Source organism: Antedon mediterranea, chromosome 8 (genome assembly GCF_964355755.1).
Source record: "Antedon mediterranea chromosome 8, ecAntMedi1.1, whole genome shotgun sequence".
NCBI lineage: Eukaryota > Metazoa > Echinodermata > Crinoidea > Comatulida > Antedonidae > Antedon > Antedon mediterranea.
Genome location: NC_092677.1, coordinates 19,967,160 through 19,990,439, shown reverse-complemented (window position 1 = coordinate 19,990,439; position 23,280 = coordinate 19,967,160). Strand labels below are relative to the sequence as shown.

General features: G+C 33.0%; 2 protein-coding genes across 2 annotated transcripts in view; one reads left to right on the top strand and one right to left on the bottom strand.

Annotated features, from left to right (window-relative positions):
* The window catches only part of LOC140057082 (enoyl-CoA delta isomerase 2-like), a 442,575-nt gene that overhangs the window by 14,151 nt on the left and 405,144 nt on the right, over positions 1-23,280 (top strand). The window lies entirely within an intron of this gene.
* LOC140057492 (cytoplasmic dynein 1 light intermediate chain 2-like) overlaps positions 1-23,280 on the bottom strand; it is a 33,781-nt gene that overhangs the window by 9,022 nt on the left and 1,479 nt on the right. Inside the window, exons 2-8 of the mRNA XM_072103172.1 lie at positions 17,555-17,628; positions 15,154-15,270; positions 9,760-9,990; positions 6,558-6,724; positions 5,802-5,895; positions 3,162-3,297; positions 101-212 (exon numbers count right to left, since the gene is read on the bottom strand). Of these exons, the coding sequence (XP_071959273.1) occupies positions 101-212; positions 3,162-3,297; positions 5,802-5,895; positions 6,558-6,724; positions 9,760-9,990; positions 15,154-15,270; positions 17,555-17,628 (931 nt within the window). The remainder of the gene's footprint in view (positions 1-100; positions 213-3,161; positions 3,298-5,801; positions 5,896-6,557; positions 6,725-9,759; positions 9,991-15,153; positions 15,271-17,554; positions 17,629-23,280) is intronic.

Sequence of the window (23,280 nt, the reverse complement as noted above, 5' to 3'; positions counted from 1 at the left end):
AAATATTGCATCCATATTACAAACAAACAAAATGTGACTGAATGTATGTAAAATGTATAATATTATCGAATGACCTTTAAGTTTGTTTATGTTAGATTACCTTTCTATTAGGAGGTTTACTGAGCACATCTTCAAATGGATCATCTGGCTTGATGTTTGTCATGTTTTCATAGCAAATACTAATCTTTTTCAAAGAATCCCAGCCTGATGGTCTGAAATTCATTAATTAGGCTTTATTAGTTCTATTACAAAATTGCACAATAGCAAATAATTTATTTAAAAATTTAATGTGTATACAAATTCAATATAAAGCATCTATAAGCTTCGTTCACATGTCTGATACTCGCCATTATTTTTGTTTTTAGGGAGCAGTTGCAGTACAGTATATGGAGGGAAACTTGCTTGAAATAGGCTAATTAAAAACCAAATATTTTAGGTGCATTGTTGGGTCAGCTAGCACCACCTTGGCAAACAACGACCGTATAATAAATAATATGTTCAGCAACGAAAATAATTTCAACGAAAATGATTTCACCAACTTTCATTTATTACATTTGATATTTCTTCAGAAATGTGTATACATTAGGCGACAACATCTAAAACCAACGTATCTGCGCCTATGGAAGCTGTTTCGATCATCCACAACTGCCAGGTATTCCCCGTTTTAGTCGCGTGCAACACGAATCTAAAGCTCACTGTCGATCGAATGGTCAAATCTGAGCACGCGACTGCAGCCATGTATATGGCCTGGTTTAAAACATGCATTTATTCTCAAATCATGGAAAAAATTATATGTACGATTGTTTGGCCAAATCATGGAGGTATAAAATAATTATTTTAATTTTATAGCTCTATGGCCAAATGGTGATGTCTTCAATTTACTAAAAGTACCTGCATGTGTTTTTGTAACACGGACGAAGTAGGCATACTTCATATTCATATCAGCAATGATATATATACGATATATTTTTATAAATCGCCTTTAAATCTGCCTTGAAAACTCATCTTTTTCTTTCAGATTGAGCTCTCTCATACACCGCGCCTTTGATCACTTACTGCTGGAATTGGCGCGTTACAAATTCGTACTATTATTATTATTATTTGAATATTTTATATTTCTTCATTTTGAAAAGCGTGTCTGTAGTCATAATCATAATATTAAATAATAATAGACATAGCACTTTTTGCGTTCCATACTTGAATGGGGCTGAGTTGACCGATTAGTTTTTGCCCTAGTTGACGTGAGGCCGAGTTGACTTGAAGGTTTAGAGCCGAGTTGACCTGCTACCATAAAACATGGGTAATTTACTAAAATTTTTGTAAAAAAAAGACTATTTTAAATGTATTATAACTCATCCAGATGAATGGTGACCCCTCACAATATTTTCCGCACTTGATCAGAACGATCATCTGCTCGCAAGTGAACCAACCATGTGAACGTGGTAATAGACACATTGGAATACAACAATAACATAATTTAGAGAATTAGATATTCTATTTATAAAACTAATCAATATATTACTACTACAAACAATCTAATTTGTAGTACAGTACACACTATTCATTCAAAAGCACTATAATTTAATTAATAGAAAAATAACACTTAAAAAAGTGTGGACATTCTCAAGTCCAAACAAAAACGAATTATATACACAAATCAGGGTCAAAGATTAAATAACAAAAGGCCTTGTCTAATACATTGTAAAATGATTTACAGAGTCACATTGTTTATTCTGAATCTATATATTAATGCTACTAATCTTTTCGCATAATTTTACGTATCTCCTTCGAAGACGCTGAATGGTACGTGCTCACATTTGGTACACTAATGTTTATTGAGGGGCCGCACACAATACGCTATATAACTTTCCTGAATTTTAAGGATAAACACAAGAAAAAAGGCAAAAAATAACAGTAATTTTACATGTTTCTTGAGTTGTTAAAGTTACAAACACCATGCCGGGCCATCAACTTTTAAAACAGTGTTTAGTCTCAGCAGCCAGTCAAACATAGCGAATGATCGCTTCGTATTAATAAAAGTGCACCTTGATAAAAGTACTTTGACAAATTATTAAAATAAAAACAAATTGTATCAAGAATAAAATTAAAAAACTATTTATGGCCATTGATTTTGCTACACACCATCCCTTCACATTGAAATATATGTAAGCTAAAAAATGAAAGCAATACTTATGACTGTTAAGACTTTACGAAAATAAAAGAGGCTAAAGAAAATTTGTGCTGTGTGAATTAGATGATGCGCGCAAAAGTATAAAATGTTTTTCGTGGTATATTAATTACTTGATACACTATAGATAAAATCATAAAAAGTGGACATAAATCGAATTGTTAAGTTTTATGTTCAATATTGGAATCGTTTTGTGTGTTTATTCATATATTTACATTTTTTTTTATTTAAATGGTTTTTTTTATACTTTGCAATTTTGTGTGTGAGGTTTGGTATCTTTTTTGATAGTTTTGTGGTCTAGTTTTGATTTTTTGCTTTAAGCGGTGATACTTATTATTTACACATATCACGGATTCGAACTCGAACAACTATAAGCATTGATATCAATTGTCACAGAGTTTTACTCACTGAGCCAAACCGTGATTTACAAAAATCATTCTGTTCAAAGGATAGGTGTATTTTCAATTCAAACTTAACGACGCGATCATTCGATACGGTTGACTGCCTGCCGAGACTAAACCCTGTTTTAATTTGGCGGCCCAACATGGTATTTGTAGATCCGGCCATGGCGGTACACAACAGAGGAGGTTGCATAGTTTATACAGTGACATAACATGGTCGCTGACACGTCACATTACTGTTGTTTGTTGCCCTTTTTTAGTGTTTATCCTTAAAATTCAGGAAAGAATTCTCTGTTCATTGTATTTGAGAATGACCCAGTGGAGTCGAAACATCTTTCTTTTTTAAGCATTATTTTTCTATTAATTATTTACAGTAAACATAACTCTTATTTGGAATTTGGAATTTACTAATATTTTTTTTTCTGTTTCTCTTCTATTTGCATACCATACAAATAAGCTAATGAAGATTTATTTATAAATATATATAGTTTTCAATTTCTGAGATACAATTTACTTTTGTAACATGGAATATAAGCTTATAACAGAATAGGTTATCAATGCTTGTGAATTACATAAAAATGGCTTCCTTCTCAACAACTAAGGGTGGTGTGTTGAATGGAAAATCATATATTCTGTGCAAAAGGTATTTCTTGAGTAATTCACAATTCTTTTCTTCTTTTACAGATATGTAAAATAATGCAGCACCGTCTGTTATTTTGTTTAAGGAAATATTTACTACCATACATAGTGTAATATTAAATTGTTTAGAGCAATTTGGAGCATAATTATACAGGTGCACCACAAGTGATTGTCTCCCTGCTAATTCAAACTGCCATATAGTAAAATATGCAGATGACATGGCATTGATTGGTCTTTTGAGGGATAATACTGAACATGTGTATAATAATGAATTTGATAGGCTAACTACATGGTGCGATGAAAATTACTTTAAGATAAATATTTCAGGAAAAAAAAATGATAAGGGATGCTTAAAACTTGACGGGAACGTTATTGAACGTGTCCATGAATATAAATATCTTGGCACGTTCATAGATGATATATTGAAATTTGATAAGAATACTGATGAGATTGTTAAAAAAGGGAATCAAAGGCTGTACTGGTTAAGAAAACTTAATACTTTTAAAGTTAGTAATGTCACACTTAAGTTGTTTTATGAAACGGTCATCCAATCTATTTTAGTTTTAACATGTATGCATGGTTTGTGAATCTAACAGAGAAGAATAAGACTAGACTAAGGAGAGTGTGCAAAACAGCTTCTAGAATAATTGGTTCAATTGTTAAAGATGTTGATGGTGTTTATGAAAAACAAACGTTGAGTAAAGTCACAAAAATTATGGGAAACAGTTCTCACTCATTACAAAATGAATTTACTGTAAATAGATCAGGGAGAGTTAGACCACCACGATCAAATAATTCACGATTTAGACTATATCTTTTGTTCCAAATGCTATTCATATTGTTAATTCACGATTTGTAATACCGATGGCTTTAATATTCATACCTGTGCAGTATTTATAAATATTTTTGTGTAATTTGTTTTATAAGTATTTTAAATAAATTTTATATATGGTCTTTTCACGCTGCTGCTCTAGCCCGCTACGTCCCATTAGGACTACTCAATCAGAAGCTAAAGCAAGCAGCAGTTATAGTTCTAAGGACAGACAGTTTTGTGAAAATGGAAACTCCACTATGATTTATTGATTCCAGCTGCTACAGTAGACCCAAAAAACGGCTGGGAAAGAGTCTATTAGGACATGTCATGCTAACATTACAAATCCCTATATTCACTGTCAGTGTCAGATATTCATTGAATTATTATCGAAACAGTCCATTAAAGTTTGTGTTTGTAATAGGATACTTCACAATTGAAATATCGAGGGTGATGAAGTGACCCCCAGATTTGACCTTAGCAATAAAATTAACTAAAGTGACAGAAATTGAGTATTCACTTCTGTAACAAAAAAGTAATATTTATTCACATATAAAAAATGAAAAGAAACCCAAAAACCATTGTCTGACAGACAATTTAAGTATTTGTTGCTTTAAATTACATTTTTTCAGGTAAAATAACTATCTATTATGTGACAATAAAATGACACATTCAAAAACATTTGAAATAAAAAATATTTTTCAATAAGCGAGCAGAGTTTTTTGTAAGAAATATTTCTTGTTATATTTATATTCTTGCCAAGGAAGACAATTTTCATAATGTAATTTAATTTATTTTATGACGAATACAATTTTATCTACCTATCCATCTACTATCTCCACGCATTTTTCTGCAGATACTCATAATCAATAGTACAGCAAATACATATGAAACATTATGGGGTTTTGCATTGAAAATAAGGGGACGATCCCCAAAAAAATAAATGAGGGGGGGGGGGGGTATGCGTGAATAATTAGAACAATGTTTTAATGGACTTCAACAGATGGTCTTGGAATGTTTAGGCAATTGATTAGGACATTGGCCCAAAAACAACCAGCTTGATCATAGGCAGACCGGCACCAGATTGAATATTTCATATTTTGTGTATACGACAAAGTGGATGGCGCTAGATTCACCAAAGAGCAACATACCATTACTGGAGGGTTGGTTTATAATCTGATCCAAGTATTATAATGTTGAATTAAGATACAACCAGTTACTCCTATAGTATTGAGTTAAATGCATATGTTTCTATTAAACATGAATAGAAAGTAGTACTTTTGTATTTGACACTATTACAGTATCATGTTTCTAGGATGTACGGTTTACGAGTTCTGAAGAATCGGATATTATATCAGGTCAAAGGTCAAGTTTTAAATGGCCTCAAATCTTAAAAGAAGAAGTCTAAGAATCCATTCAAAATTGGGGAAGACTTGGTATTTTCTCTAAAAAGTTATTGTTTTTTTTTTCTTTTTCCTTCACAAAGGATCGAAAGTCACATAAGCAAAATAAAACAATGTAGAACTTTCGTGCAACACTAGTCTTTCTTTTCTATATTTCTCATTTTTTATTTATAAAATACCAAAGCCAACAAATAAAACTATGTGCCGAAAAAAATCTTTGGATATTATATAAAATTATACCAAAAAAAATACATCCATTTATAGTGTAAAATAGGCTCAAACTATAATTCCATAAAACATGCAAATACATTATTCTTGACTGAGAAGTTCTTATTTTACATATGAACCAAAAAGGATACAACATAGACAGAACTTTCTGATGAACTGCTGAATGTAATCAAAATGTTCAATTTTGTAATCAAATTCTTTCTCTAGACTTGACACTGCATCAGACTAAAAATAAATAAATAAAATGCTTACACAATGTTATTATCATCCTATTATCAACTATCAGTTACACTATTACTGTATATAGGGCAGACAGAAAAAATTGTAATATTTTATTTCAAAAAGGTTTTTTCATAAAGAGTTTTTGTTTTTATTCCAAGTTGGATTTTTGGTTTTGCAGAACACACAACTTTACCATTCAGGCCTTTTCAAATGACCTTAACCTACTAAAGTAAGAGGTCTGGGACATTTGTAAAGATTTAAGCAGTTATTCTGACATGCATTTCCTGTGGTAACTTGGGCAATGCGTTTGACCGTCATTCATATCATTTTACATGATATGCTGGTAGTAAACAATGAAGTTGTTAATGTTGTTTTCAGTTGGTTTGTTAATAAACTATTAATTTGTGACAATTGTTTTTAATTATTGTAGAGTATACTTCTAATCTGTTGTTATCATTGATCAGAATTAAGATGAATAGTATATTTATTTCAAGACTTTTACACTCCAAGATCATTAAGTAAAGTTTGTATTTACTTTCATCTCATCATCAGTTGCGGCTCTCGTATTGCGACAGGACAATTTCAAAATATTTTTTTACTTTGTCAGTCTTCAGTCATTTTGTGTGTTAAAAATTAGAATTAATTGCAACTTCATCTTGACTTACCTTGGTGCATACTACAATAATAGGCAATCCTAAATTAGATGTTAATGTGGTCTCTCCAAGTGGAAGTAGAACTTGCTCCTCATCATTAGGTGTAGCTACTGTTATCTTTTTGCTTGATGCATCTGGAGTGTTATCTGGTTCTACATACATCTGAAACTGTCGAATTACTACATAAAACAAGAAATATTTTTTACAAAAAATGCCACTCTACTTTTTGAAGTAAGTTTTAAATATTGTTCTTCATAAAATTATGATTGTGTCGCATTCTTGAATGCAAATGGGTAAAGAATCTATCATCTGAATATCTATTAGCTTTCAAGAAACAATGCAAAGGGATGATGGAGAAACTCCCTAAAAAGGGGGACCAGAGTAATTGCAATAACTAAAGAGGTATAAAACTGCTTTCTGTCCCAGGCAAAATATTCTGCGCTGTCCTGCTAAACAGACTTAGCGATGCCCTGGATACACAGTTAAGAGAGGAACCAGCAGGATTTCGTAGTGGAAGATGATGCAGCGAACAAATCCTGACCCTCAGAAACATTATCGCGCAGAATATGGAATTCAATCAAAAACTATACATTAAGTTTGACGACAGCATACATAGAGAAACAGTCTGGGCAATTGCCAAATTGTATGGAATACCACAGAGATTCATCAACATTTTTAAGAGCTTGTACCTAGATTCATGCTGATGCGTTAAAACAGGCACTGGACATACAGAGTTCTTTGACATTGTCTCAGCCGTACGCCAGGATTGCATACTCTCACCTTTATTATTTCTCCTTACCATTGCGTAAATAAATACGGTACATAAATACATCCTATGGAATCAAGAGGAACTTTGCCCGGTTGACTGACCTGTTGGGCCTCCGGATTAGTTCTAAAAAAACCAAAGTTATGTCTGTAAAAGAGCAACCGCTCGCCGTGGAAGTCAACATGCAAGTCGCTAAAGAAGTCCAAAGCTTTACTTACATAGGCAGTAACATCTCAAGCAAAGGAGATACACAAATTGACATTACAAATAGACTAGGAAAGCAAATAGTGTTTTCCGAAGACTGCACAAAATCTGGTCAACAAAAAATATCAATCCAAAGAGCAAAATTGGCCTTTATAGCTCCCTAGTTATACCAGTAGCTATATATACGAGTGAAACTTGGAAGATTACTGAAAACTTAGCACGCAAACTATGTCTTCCACCAGAGAAAACTGCTTGGTATCACCTGGACAGACCAGAGGCAACTCAGCACCATTGTCTGAAGTTTGTTAGGCCACACCCTTAGAATAGAAGATGGCAGACATCCAAAGACCTCTCTTGATTGGATACCAGATGGTGGTAAGAGGAAACCAGGAAGACCAGATACTACATGGAAGAGAACAGTGGCGAAAAATCTGGTAACATGGGCCTCAACTGGGAGAATGCAAAGGCACAACTGCCAAACCGATTGAGATGGAGATCAGATGTTGCTGCCCAATGTTCTAAGTCTAAGTAAGTCTAACGACGGGGACATGAACAATACATGAAAATAACACTACTTAAGTTTCAATCAATCACATTCACATATTTACATGTGTAATATTATACAGATATTGCCTGCTTAGAGGTGAAATTTAAGATATGACATCCCAGAGGGAATGATATTTTGCTTGAGGGAAATGATATTTTACCGATATAAAAGGCAATATATGTTATAGTAGGCGTGTGAAGGTGCTTATTTGATGCAAATCCTTCAAATTGTGATAACATTCTAAAACTTAGCACAGTTATTCATTGGTATATCAAAAACATAAAAATGGAAGGGTTACCCAACATTTTGGGTTTCAAAATGGCTGAAAACAATCCACACTAAACATGGTCATCCATGGTGTCATTGGAAAGAGAAATTAATACTGATCATTCCATTGCACCCATATACAAAAGTCATAGTTACAGTTATTTAGCAATAAAACAAGTCAAGTGACCAATAAATGTCAAAGGGTCAACATGAAATTTTACCAAATACTATATTGTTTGGTATCGTTAGATAGCTTTTTTTAATTCTGAATACAGTTTTAACAATATCTGTCCAATTTCATTAGTACTTAGTACTTAGTACTAATTTTTCAATTACATTATATTTTATTATATGTATATCGTATTTATGTAGTAAAGTAAAATATAAGGTAAGTGTGATGATAATAATACAATAAGAAATCAACTTGTTAGTATTACTGAAGATGAGGTGTTAAATATAATGATATAATAATGTGATTAACTATAACGATCAAAGTAGCTGTGGCGGCGCAGCAAAATGCGTGGTACATAAAGTAAATGTCTACAACTGTCTTTAGAATTAATACTAGGGCCTATTGTAAAAAAGGATGCACGGCTTGTTTGATCATTTTGGATGGGATCAAATCCAGCCATGATATAGCTAAATAAATTCATGCTTAGCCAATGATGGGGACACCAAATCTCGCCTATCCTAATCCTGCCGTAGCGGCGGGACCCCAAACAAATCCAAATTTTATTAGCTATTCTGGAAGTAGATGAGTTGTAGATATCGGATCATGCATCAATATGGCTACCCGGACATTGTGATGTCATCATATGGCCACTCGAATATAAAATATAGGATTTTTGTCTCTTTCGTCATAGCTCATCACATTTAATAGAGCGCATCTCCACTTATCCGTATTTCATTTTCCCACATATTATTGTCTAGGTCAATCAATTATCTTTCGCATGATTTACTATTTTTAAAATTGTTAATGATGTCATAATGATCAAAAGCGTGAAACACTTGGGGTCACTTAATTTCATCATCACAGTAAATTTTAATGTTAAGAATGAAAAGTGATACTCATGATTAAAACGTTTTCTGGAAGCTGTTGAATTGTAGATACGAATTCATGTACAAATTTTGCGCATCGGATGTTGTGACGTCATCATATGGCCAGTTGAATTATAAAAGTCAATCAGTCATTATCAAACTCCGAGAATTTGCTGGATTTGATATATTTAAATACAGGGATAAGATAATCACGCGAAAATTACTCAGTCAATATCATCGTACTCGAGGACATTATATGATTTACGATCCTCGCAGTGTCAACCAATCACATTCACATATTGTGTATTATGTGTAATATAACCTAATAAGCATGAATGTGGGAGTTAAATTTGTAGTTTGAAAGAATAGTATGTTAAGGATTAAACTCTTACATTTTTGTTTTAAATTTTTCATTTTTTGCGGTGTAATTTTTAATTGATCCATGTGCGAACTTAGTGCCTGTGACCATTTTTCTATGGATGCTTTCACATTCCATGGCTGTGACATATCTACCACCAGAATAACCAATACATCTTCTATATTTTCATCAGTGAGTGCAAATTGAAGCATACGAGAGTGGTCATCATCACCATCAAGAAGCCACACACCACATCTTGTAATATCTGTAAAAAAAAATCAAAATAATCATCATTTTGATGTTCATCTTAGGCTTCAACAAATAATTAGTGGGTTTCATTTTTGTGGAACAAAAATCACAAGAAAACAGCATTATTTTTCTTCCCCATAAACTAGGTTTTAGAATACAAAAACGACATACTACAAAATGTCAATGCACATCTTCACTCAACAGTTATCTACCAAGTAAAAACATAGGTCACCATATTAACATTCATAGACTAAATTGCTCCCATATTATCAAAACAACCTATAATAGGCCATGTTGTGATGTTTGATTTTCAAAAATAAACAACTTTATGATGTTCTTTGGAGCATGCTGCAAATCATATAGTATATTACATCCTTCAATACAAAAGCCGGCAAGTAGAAATCCACGCACTAAAAATAACTTTAGAAAACACCTACCCATTTTCAAAACACGATCGCCCACCTGCCATAACAGGTGGGAGTAATTTTTGTTGCGTGTTATCAGGCTTTATAATACTCTTTATTTTGATATATAAATCGGTTATTATTATTATGCACATCCGCCTCAAATGTCAATGTCAATGTTTTTCCGATAAAATTAATTTCTTTAGTCTTTCTTATTATCAAAATCTGGCAAATTTAGTATTGAATTGAAGCCAATTTATATTTTTTTTTGATAAACCAAATTATTTTATTTGACTTTGACTACCGAAAATAAAAGTGTTTACCATTTTCCTTAAAGGGAGGTTCAGTTCTCAGCTTATTACTAAATGTGCATGGCATGCATGTATTAGCGTGTTGAATTATGATTGGATAACCCCGCAGTGGATTGTTCCATTTTCGGAACTAGTCTACCCTCAGGGAATAATTTCGCCAGTGTAGCATAGCAAAAAGCTATACAAAACAACCTTCTTGCTACACATTTCTACAATTGTGTAGCAAAAAATACGATAGAAAACTATGATTCTCGACTAAAAAATCAGTTTGATTCGCAATATTGCTAAACAAAATTTTAAAATGAAATTTTTCTCTGACCCTGCACACAAAAATGTCGCTTCTCATGGAATATTTCCTTCGACACGTCAATTGTACTGATTTATTAAATTATTTAATAAGTGGAGTATTTATCAAGCTACTATAAGCAACTACTGCATGTTAGAAAAAAATGTACCAAAGAAATTTAAGAAGCTTTAAATGTGCTATGCAGCAGCCGTAACCCATTGTATGTAGGCGCCCGAAACGTTCAGGGTTGCCGTTTCTTGGCCTAAACTTGATTCCCTATTTCAATTTAAAGGGCACCTTACGGTTAGAACAATCGAAAAGGAAATAAAATTAAACATATTAACATTATACTATTGAGGTAATTACTTAGTTAAATTTAAATTTGTCTGCTTTCTTCCTGATATTTCTTAGGCAGAATTTAGCATTAGACTTTAGGCTTATAACTTAACTTGTAGGCGCGGCCGAGTCTACGCCCGGTCCAGCGCTCGAAATGGAATCAAACACATCATAAGCACGGGCTTAATTCTTATTTTTAGCCGGTTCGAAAATCAATTATCAACTTTCTAGTTGCAGCCACGAATGTTGTAGTAAAACCCTAGTGACAGATTTGTACCGCCCGATATAATTTTATACTGTTTCCAATTATATAATTTTATTTCATTAATAATTTCAGCATTCATTTTCCCCTTTTTTTAACTCTATTCGTGATTTCTTTCTTTTTCGCTAACATTTACAACAAAGAGTGCAATGATTTCAATGTCAGAAAATAGTATCCACATTGTTTTAAAGTTAAAAAGTAATAAAGCAAATAGTCATTATCTAAAAAATAATTGTTTTGCTGTATCAGGAGAACCTCTTTACCGATTCAAGTCTGTTTACATCTTTGAGCAACAATACATCTGCCAAACAAATGACAGGTCCGAGGCTTGATTGTTTAGTTTCCTAAACCAGGTCTTGACGTCGCAAATTTACTGTGCATGCATTACATGTAAATCTATTGTTTATAGTAATATTCAGACAATTCCCATGCAATTACTACAAAAATTAAATTCAACATTTTAACTTAAAATAGGCCTATATTCAATATAAAGTAAACTGTACTGATACAAAAATTAAATGCAAAATTCAGGTTACAAAATTTCGCCAAAAATTGAGCCAATTCAACTCACAATCATTTCCCATTAACACTTAATTAGCATCAATTAGTATGTAGACAAGAACTTGATTTAGATTAATAAACAATGTCTACCAGCAAAAAAAGAACAATTTGACAAAATTGGAACATTCAATAAACAGGAAAACACATAAAAACTGTACTAAATTGTTTTACATTACAGTATATACAATAATTTATCAATCATCAACAATATTATTACTACTGTAAACTATACCTAAATACGTATTACAAAAAATCAATAATTGTTAGACTTGATACGTTGTCTAAAACTTAAAGCCCAACGTAAAATGATAAACATGGAATACAGTATTTATTGTACTGTTTGTAGTCAAGGTTCCTCATGTATGAAAATAGGGATTGTGAGGATTTTAATGCCCAATATGATATTTCACTTGATTTAACTTGGTGCTAGGATACCAAAAATGCTAGGTAACAAATTTTCAGCCCCAACTTCAAAATGGTGACCAAATGGCCATATCTCCAAAACCCTAAGGTCTATTGTTGACAAGATATTGGTATCAACATACTCAGATTATCTTTTGAAATCATTACTAAAGACAATGTTAAAAAAAGTGTTGATTTTGTTATGAATATATTTTGATGGAATGGAATCGTACCCACTTTGGCTAACCCATATCCAAACCCATAGCAAAAAAATTTAGTAGATTTAAGTAGGCTTAAGTAGAAATAGCTCTATTTTTAGTAGCCCTAATATTTTTTTAATAGACCTTTTTATCTCGCCTACTAAGGATTTTAACTCTATGAGTCAACGATGGAATGACTACATCCCAGCTATATAAAATAGATAGTTGATTAATATTTAACTGGCTATTAATTATTTGTTATTAGTCGATTGATAGGTTATTGGTAGCCCTTGTATAGCTATAATAAGTAGACAGTAGATGACACTCATAGATTTCTAATAGCTATCTGGTAGTCCATCTATCTATTGTATTTAAAATAGATAGTTTATTAACAGTTACTGGCTATTATCAGTTTGTTTATGTCTAGTATTAATATGTTGCTGGTAGCCTATTGTAAAACTAGACAATAGATAGATGTATACAAACAAGTGTGTTACTCACAGATTAAAAATAGTGAAAAATCTATCTACACTAATACTATTAGTGGGGGTTTTGAATTATGCTAATGAGGTAAAAAATATCTAAAATCTACCTAAACAAGCACGAATGTGCGATACTCGGGGTACAGAAAAAGAAGCTGTAATGACGTCATAAGACCGGATGTAATGTCACATACACATCAATAACCTCGCTACCAAATACGGCTATACGGTACCATCTTCGAGACGTGAAATAGCTGCATCCGGTTTGAAATTTTAAAATCCGTCTCTATAGCTTTGAGGACATGTCGCTGTATATTTATGCCAAATCCCAGCTCAATACTACAACGAATGGGAGGAGTACTGTAGTACTTTATAAATTGCACTTTTTACTCAATAGTGTCCGGATGGAAGAAGAAGAGGAAAAGATGAGAGAGTCCTAGTAATAAAACGAGATATACTCTATATCATATTACGTATACAGTATATTTTACCATAAAGTTTAAGAAAAATAGGTTTCCCCAGGGCTCATACCAGGAACCTTCTGCGTGTTAAACAGGCTTGATAACCACCACACTACGAAACCTCTTACACGAAAAATGTTGGTTACACAAAGTTTTTTAATCCATTTAAATTACAAATAAATATGGTAATAAGCACAAAGCAAAATAAACATGTGTAAAATTTATAATTACCGATTACACAAAATAAGTATGTAAAAAAATAATAAAAATAAGATATACTGTGTATATCATATTGCGTATACAGTACTTTTCACCGTAAAGTTTAAAAAAAAAGGTTTCACCCGGGCTCGAACCGGGTACCTTATGCGTGTTAAGCAAACGTGATAACCACTACGCCAAGATTCCGCATATAACTACATGACGCTGTGGTGTGTGTCACAAATTGTGGGTTCTTAATTAAACAAATTAATTAACAAACCAAAAAGCACAAATGTGCAATACTCAGGGTGGTACAGCAAAATGAAGCTGTAATGACGTCATAAGACGGGATGTGACGTCACATACTACACATCCATAACCTACCAAATACGGCTATATGGTACCATCTTCGAGAAGTCATATTGCTGCATCCGGTTTGAAAATAAAAAATCCGGCTCTATAGCTTTGAGGACATGTGCCTGTAGTATATTCATGCCAAATCCCAGCTCAATACTACAGTACAACTAATAAGGGAGGAGTAGTACTTTAAAAATCGGAGGAGAAAATGAGTAAGTCCTAGACTCGGGTACCCCGAGTAAAAATACTTATTAGTAGGTGATTAATAGGTATAGAGCTATATCTATTAAGGCGATAACTTATTTATATCTATATAGCTCTATATCTATTAGCCTTAAAGGCTAATAGATATAGAGCTATATCTACTAAGACTTTTTGTTATGGGAACCAACCCGTACCGATGCAAACTCGTACCTAATTATTTGGCTACGAGTTGGCATGGGTACTGGTTGACCTGTACTATATTCCCTGCTGCTGTTAAGCGAACCATGATGGAATGAATGTTGGTCACTAATTATTCTGTCAAATATACTGTATATTAAACATTGACAAAACAATTGGAAAAAAGTTTGGACGGATGCTACACCAGATTACTCAGAGCTACACTAAATATCAGTTGGATGGACAAAATACCAAACACAGAGCTGTATGGCGACACTTCAAGTCACCTTTAAAATAAGACACCGCAGATTGAGTGCTGCAGGCCATTTTTATTTGAGTCGTAGTAAACAATAAGCTACTGCATGGTAACTTTTCTATGATTCCATTCTCTTGACTATAACTACCTAAAGGTGCAGCAAGAAAACATTTCTGGGGGGGGGCATTATAACCCCTTCTGGCGACACTTTTGAGAATGCCAAGCTCAATAACTTAACATTTTTCCACACTTAATTTGCAGGCTTTGTGTTTGTTAACTTACCATCTCGGTCCTCATCTCTCACATCAATGTATGTATATTCTAATCCTGATCCTTTTTTGGGGTCTTCATTACCTTCAAGACGAGCAGCCATAGATGTCTTACCAGACTCATCATCACCTATCAAATAGAAATCAGAAGATTTAATGCAATCTTATCTTTTGGTGTCAATTCTTAAAATTATAATTAAAATCACTCAAATTTTGGGTTGAAAAATGCAGTTATAGTTAGAAGAATTTTTAAAGGGTAAGTGTATTAATTTTAGTAAACCTACAGTATATCACAGAGTTTCACAAATCAATTAAAGACACTATTGATCCTAAAGTTTATCACAACAAATTTTGCCAACATTTTTTCTGGATGTCCAAAAAAAAATCTATAACCTTTGAACTATTGAATTATTAAATTTAATTATTGTTATTGTTGGATTGGATCTAAACATCAGATAAGCCGTTGATTTCATCGCTCATAACCTGCCAATATTTGTTATAACGGTGAAGATAGGCCACTGAAAATAATGATATACATTTAATTTGTTTTAAAGGAAAACTTGACCGAGGACCATATTTTAACAATGTATTAGGGATGTACATGATTTCAGAACCATCGCGAAATTAAAGATATCGCCACACGCGCTCGCCGTACAGCCATCGCCGTAAATTGCTGTGACGTTACAGGTACATCGCAACATTTATGTAATGAGTTTTCTGGCAAAGTCTGGCAAATCGCGAAAATTTCTAGTAAACACACACACACATAAATCGTAAAAAGATAAATGTTTCTTTTTTTATTGTTTCTTTTGCTTATCTGGACTCAGATTTTGCGATGCACCTGTGACGTCACAGCAATTTACGGCGACAGCTATATGGCAAGCACATTGTTCTGAAATCATATGTACAGTACATCCCTAATACGTTGTAAAAATATTGTCCTCGGCCAAGTTCTGCTTTAATGTGATACTGCCAGACTGTGACAGATTATGTCTTGCCTACACCCCAGTTATCGTACCTTTATTGGAATGTCCGTTTAAAACTAGCAGAGGAATGCAGTTGTTTTACAATAAAGATAGGCCTAATATGCAGTTATTTGTCTGCCAAAGAGAGTTTTTGATGAATTCATAACTAAAACTCATTGCCTTTTTCAGACTAAATTTCTCTCATACTGTACCGCCCCAGGGTGTTTATTGTTCAGTAGGCTTTTATTTTTAGGGAGGCGTTTATTTTTTTGGGTGTAATATGGTAACATGTACAATATAATCAAATAAATACCCCCTAGATATGGAAAACTCAACATAATTAATATTGAGAAATGATAAAATACTGTAAATATTGTATCAAAACACTTAAATTTCAGAATAGGTATCAATGAATTCTACTACAAATAGAATATTGTGTATATACTGTACTATTATAATTAGTATAGTTAGTTAAAAAGACAACTTAATGGCTACTTTTTTACCAACCAGACTTTTTTAACGCCAGACCAAATGTGTGCAAATTACCATTGGACCAACTTTGTTGACCAATCTTAAAAACTAACTTTCATAAAAAATTTTGTTTGTACAATTCTGTGATATCATAGATTTAATTCGTTTGACAAAAATCATAACTTTAAACTCGTTATTGTAAAAGTGAATGCTTCCAAATTTAACTGCAATTTGCCAACAAACATATACCGTACTGACGCGGGTATAAGCCCATACTCAGGTATAAGCCCACCCCCGACTTTTGACTAATTTTCATGAAAAATTAGGCACTCGGGTATAAGCCCACCCATTAATTCGAAGATCTATAGTGTGTGTCGTAATACATTATTTTGTATTTGGCGACGTCCATACACCGAATACCTTTGATCATAACCAAGCTAGGCTAATATACGCTAGGCCATATGAGGCCTAGCGGTCCTGTTTTGTTTACACTCCATCGCGGTCGAAGATCGCTTCATACACGACGCTACAAGTCGCCAAAACAGAAAACCACTATTTGGTATCGGCTGCCATAAACAAGCTTATTAAATTTCTTTGGTACATTTCTATTTAACGAACATTGTATACTTGCTTTTCTGCTTGATAAATTCTTGTTCAATTGATGTTTAAAATAAGATATTCTACGATAAATTACACGAACTATAAGCTTAATTTTCCGACACTCTACACCTCGTATTTAGAGGCAACGTCGTACACGTGAGGGCGCTCGCTCGCATGGTGGAATAATACACACAGTGTACATGTGCTGTTTTTGACGATCTGCATTTTTGGATCCTCGGGTATAAGCCCACCCCCCAAACTTGACATGATTTCATGTTCAAGGGGGGTGGGCTTATACCCGCGTCAGTACGGTAATAACAAACTATAACCTGTCTTTTTGCTGTAAATAATTTGACTTGTTACATAAAAAAAACTTACCCAAGACAATTATGGATTTGTTTGTTGGTAGCTTTGAGCTTGAATGACTTGAAACTTCTCCTAAAATAGAGTACCTGTAAAAATAAAAAATGTATTTGAATGTTTCTTATGTATAGAAATCTTATATTTTTTTATATTAATATAGTATAGTACTATATAGTATAGTATATTTATATAAATAAATATACATTGTGTACCGCATACGTTATATCAACATATGCTTTTTTTTTTTTATTATTTCATTTCCAAAAACACAACGCACCACCAGCTGTGGCAACAAGACAAAACAAACAAAAAATGGTTCTCAACAAGATAAAAAAAAAAATCAAGTAACAATTTATACAAATCATGAGGTATTTAAATGGCAGACTATACTCTTAAATTGGTCCATTTTAGGTTATATGCATGCATATTATCATTTTCAAAAGCAATATATTTTTCTATTTCATTATTTCTTTTAACAATGACTTTGAATTTGTTAAAATACAGTGGGTCCTCTAAAATGTTACAGTTGAATATAAATCTTTTAGCTATCAAAATTAGTGTATTTAATGCATCGAAACTATGACATTTTCCAATACCAAAACATATATTAACATTGTTAAATACTGTAAGAATCCTTATAATGATTCGTATGTGTTTACGTATCCATAACTGTATTCTTGAATGATCTCCTAATTTAAATAACAATTGCACACACAGGTGAACAACGGTATATAGCCTGTGGTTTGCTGTGAAGGCGTTTTTAGTAACCTACTGTATGTTCTTTAGCGTGTTAACAAGTTTAATTGTAGAAGGACTACTTTGAATTACCAGGCAGCTTGCTGGATAAATGTGGTTCAGTATTGTCAGAACTAAAATGGAAAGACAACTTGCAACTTATAGTCAGGCAGCATTTGTAAGTTACTTTATGCAATTTGGCCAAGTTTGATTTTTCACTTTCATGTGGTCAATAATATCATAAGAAACAAATTTCAACTTGGTGTTCAACTTTTAGATGCGTTTTCCACTGTGTGGGGGCGCTTTTTCAAAATGGCCATCTATATCATATATCTCGACAACCGCTTACTCTAGAAACTCAATTATGGTCTCAAATTGTTCGTAATATACATATTTATATTTATCTTAATGACAAGTTTAATCAAATAATTATCAGAGGTACCACTTCTGACCTTTTAACCTTTTAACTACAAAAAAATCATTTTAAAATGCTAGTTTTAGGTAAATTACTGGGTTTTTTTTAATTGGAAAATGGCATTTTATTTAGTAAATTTTCACAGAATTTTGATGTACGGTTTTTCTAAATGTCTATGATCGGTAAATCTGAATCTTTTTAAATTCAAAACTATATAAAAATCAATACATGGGCAATTCCAGCGTTTGAAGACTTTTGTGAACTGTATTTTGAAAAGCAATATTTAAAATGTGATGAAAACTTCACAGAATGTTTATCTTAACCTGTTTATTCATATTGGTATTACATTTAACGACACTGTTAAAAGAAGTTCCAGTTCCGCCAACCACAATTGCCCTCATCATCAAAGTTAAAAAAAAATGACTTTTGTTTTTTTCAAGCATTGCCCGTGGTGAATACAAAAAGAGATAAATCTTTATTAAGTGATGGTGAATTTTTATCGGGCTTAACCACTCTAACCCCCAACCGTCTATCTCACAGGCTTGTGGATGAGACGACTATTCCAACAGTCTCCCGATTTTCAAAAGATTGTCAAAAGAAAATAAAAATTTTAAAAAATTGAAGAAACTGGTTACCGGTGGTGTAATGACCATTTAAATATAGAATTGACACTACACAAACAAATCTAACAGAATTATATACTATTATAACGGGTTAACGATCGAGCAAAATTTTCAGAATATTGTGATGCCTATCGTTCGTTCTACAGTATTAGCCTTTTGTCAAATCATAATTTTAATACAGTATTATTATTGATTTTGACAATAATAATAAGATATAAAATAAAGTTCTGTTAGTTCACAGTAAGCTATTGGGACGAAATGTCAAATTTGGCCCGGGATTTTTTTCACATCGAAAATCCATCTATGACAGGCTGGTGTGGCAAGTGTTTTAATTTTGTGGTTGCAAAAAAACGTAAAAAGAGGAAGAACAAAAAGTGGGTCCATTATTTTTTTAAAAGGTCCATAATATTTAGACTAAAATGTGTCATTTGACGAAGTTTAATCAAAATCCATGCCTGCGAAAGTGTTTTTTTATTTGTGGAGCATTTAGCAGGTTTTTAGGCCTGGGTCACCAATGTCAAATTGCATTGTAATGATTAGGGATTTCTGTCCATTGTTTGGATGTGTTTCAATACGACATGTGTATGTGAAGTCATCATCCCTAATTAATAACAATTATTATTTTGTAAGCTGAGGAGTCATTTTATAGTTTGACCAATCAGGTGACACGCTTGTCCTCTCAGCCTAGCTGGTAGATAATTCAATCATGTATTTTTTAAACCATTTCCTACAAATAGTGTTTATCTTTGTAATGTACTTAACCCTTTCACTGCGGAGCATTGTTCCCACCTCTGTGCGTAATATATATTTAAGAAAAACATAATTTATATGATATTTTAATAAATTGCAAAAAAATACTACCGTAATTGAGATAATTGTGTAATTATTTTTGTGGCGTGTGATGGGCAAAGGGTTAGTCTACAGTTAGGTATAAAAAAAAAAGTAATTTGCATATTGATGACGTCATGTGACGTCATTACAGGTATTTTGGATTTCGTGTTTTTAATCAAATCAATGATAAAAACTATATTTTCTATTAGAAATTCTTATGGAATACGTTTTTCCAACTGGATATTGATGAAGATACGTATAACAAATAAAAATATAAAAGAAAATTGAATTATTTTTATTGTTTTATAAAAATTATGCACAAATCAAAGTTTTGGGGCAAAATCGTGAAAATAATGACAGTTTCCAAAAATTCACTATAGTACAAATACTTACGCCCGTATTCTTAAACCGGACTTTAGTCATAGTTCGAAGTTCGACTTGGAAAAGTCGTAGTTCGAGCTATTACTTCAAATTCGATTCAAAAACAAAGTAGTCGAAGTTTGCAGTTCGACTTAATGAAGTCGAGCTTTTAGTCGAGTTGCACACGTCTGGGTAACAAAGGCTATACATTGGCCAATGACAAGAGAGTATTTGAGGAGCAGACGAAATTTTGCGCATTGATATCACTTTCCATTTTCTTACAACACTTTTTACGCATCAGGACTATACATGAAAAATAATTTTCATCGTTAATTATTAGAACAAGATCAGTATTAATTTAACAGTGAAGTACTTTTGATTAACAACAAACAAAATCTTCAAAATATATTTAGGAACCATGGCGGTACGGTAACTTTTATATTTTCTAGGCCCCCAACAAAGTATGATCGCGACGAACCACGCACTTCATAGCGTGACAAGAAAGCGCTAGGCCCACTAAACATTCCATCGCGTGGTGAATTTCCGCATCTGCCATTGTCGCTATGGCGTTACGTAGTTGAAGTCGGACTTGCGCGAAGAAAATTATGTAATTTGTATACAGTTGTAAATAAAGATGATTTTCATTATTATAACATATACCAATGTATATTTAATTAAGCTAATATAAATATAGATATTTCATTCGTCAATATCTGGCCAATATAACAACTCAATGACTGTTACGTTTTTTATAAACATTGTTTAAAAACCATTTAGTCGACCATTTAGTCTGCCCCCTCCAGGACTAAAAAAATCGATCAAAATCCGTCTCGATTTAGTCGAGGTTGGCCTGATTTAGTCGGTGATTTAGTTGAAGTTCGGTTTATGAATTAAAATGACGTAATTTTTTTAGTTTTAGCTCGAACTACGACTAAAGTTCGGTTTAAGAATACGGGCATAACTATTGTTTCATAATTTTTTTTTTTTGCATGTTGTGATAAACACGATGTTGCCCTATTGGGGCTGGTAAATTTTTGTTACTTTCAAAATGGCCACCATTACGCTATTCAAAACAACTTTCCAAGATAGAAATACTATTATATATACTATACTAATATAATTAATTAATTAACTATAGAGGGTGCATTATTTTCAAGACGATAATACAACTATAGACTGAGGGCCGTTTTTTTTTGGCTGGAAAAAATGTTTAATGACTTGCAAAAATATTCAAGTTCATCGAAAAAATATAGAGTGCTTATATTATAGGCAAATACGATTAAATCATTGTTTTGCCCATACACGGTATTACAGTGTATACGTATTTCAACGTCTGTTTATACCCGGTACAGTACAGTCAACTCTCCCAATACCGGACACCCTTGGGCGGGCATATATTTTCCGGTTTTTCGAAAGTCCAGTTTCCTGAAAACATATTTTTAAAGTCATCACGTTGTCATTGAAAATGCTTTGAATCACCGGTCCGAATGCTGCCCGGTACGGTCTAGCGTAGGGAAGGCCTAGGCTATGATTGTGTCAAGCTAGTTTTAATTAAATAATACTGATAGGCCTAGGCCTACTTTATTAATATTAAGCTAATTCAATTTACCTTTTTTAAAAATTACATTTACTGTACCAATAAAACATGTTACAGTAGTAAATTATTGTTTCTCAATGTGTTTTTTTAGCGGCAAAAAGGCCCAGGCTAGGCCTATGACGTACGTACGGTGAACATAATTTTGGTCGTTTATTGTTTATCGCGAGCTAGCAGCAGCATGGGTGATAAAAATAGCAGAGCGGGGCTTTGATTGATGCGCATGTGCAGAGGTGTCATTATCAAATAAAAACACCCACACTTAGACCACATGTTTTTTAAGCTCCTTTATTTTGACGTAATTTGATAGCAATAAACGAGCCAAGCAATAATGACACAATAATTAATTGGTGACATTTCAAAGTTTATTAACACTAGTTAAGTCAAGTTCATTCCGTTTACGTTTTGCCATAATGATTTCCAAATTTATAATGATGCACATTTTTAGTGAAACATTCCTTTTTAAAGTTCTATTGCAATTGTGAATTTAACAATAATTTAAACATAACAAAGACACAAAGTGGAATGTAAAATTGAACTTTATTAAAAAAACAATTCATATGCTAAAAAACAGGGAGTTGTCAACAACTCCCTGTTAACAACTCCCTGCTAAAAACAATAGACATTAAGACATAGCGCTTTACCGCAGTTCGATACACAACAAAGCAATTGCCGCTTCGTGGGTTAACAATTAACTGACCTGTCAATCACAGTGTAGCGCTCCATGGCAACATTATTTGATCGTACCGCGAAACGTCGCGCACTTCATGCATGGTCCGGTCAGGGTATGGTTAAAAGCTTTTGTACATTGTGAATGTTATATTGAATCCAAGTCAGCGACGACGATGTTACGTTGTTTTCGTAAATATTTGGTGTTTTTTAACTGTCATTCCGGTTTTCTGACGCTAATTTTCGTGTTTTGTACTTCATAATTTGTCCGGATTCCGGAATTGGGTATTCCGGTTTTCATAATAAATTACAGTACATTTAGAATAGGGACAAATTGGGCCCTCCAAAAAAGTCCGGTTTTCCGTGAATTCCGGTTTTGGGAGAGTCCGGTATTGGGAAAGTAAAAATATTCAAGTTCATCGAAGAAATATAGAGAGTGCTTTATATAGGAAAATACGATTAAAGCATATTGTTTTGCCCATACACGGTATTACAGTGTATACGTATTTCAACG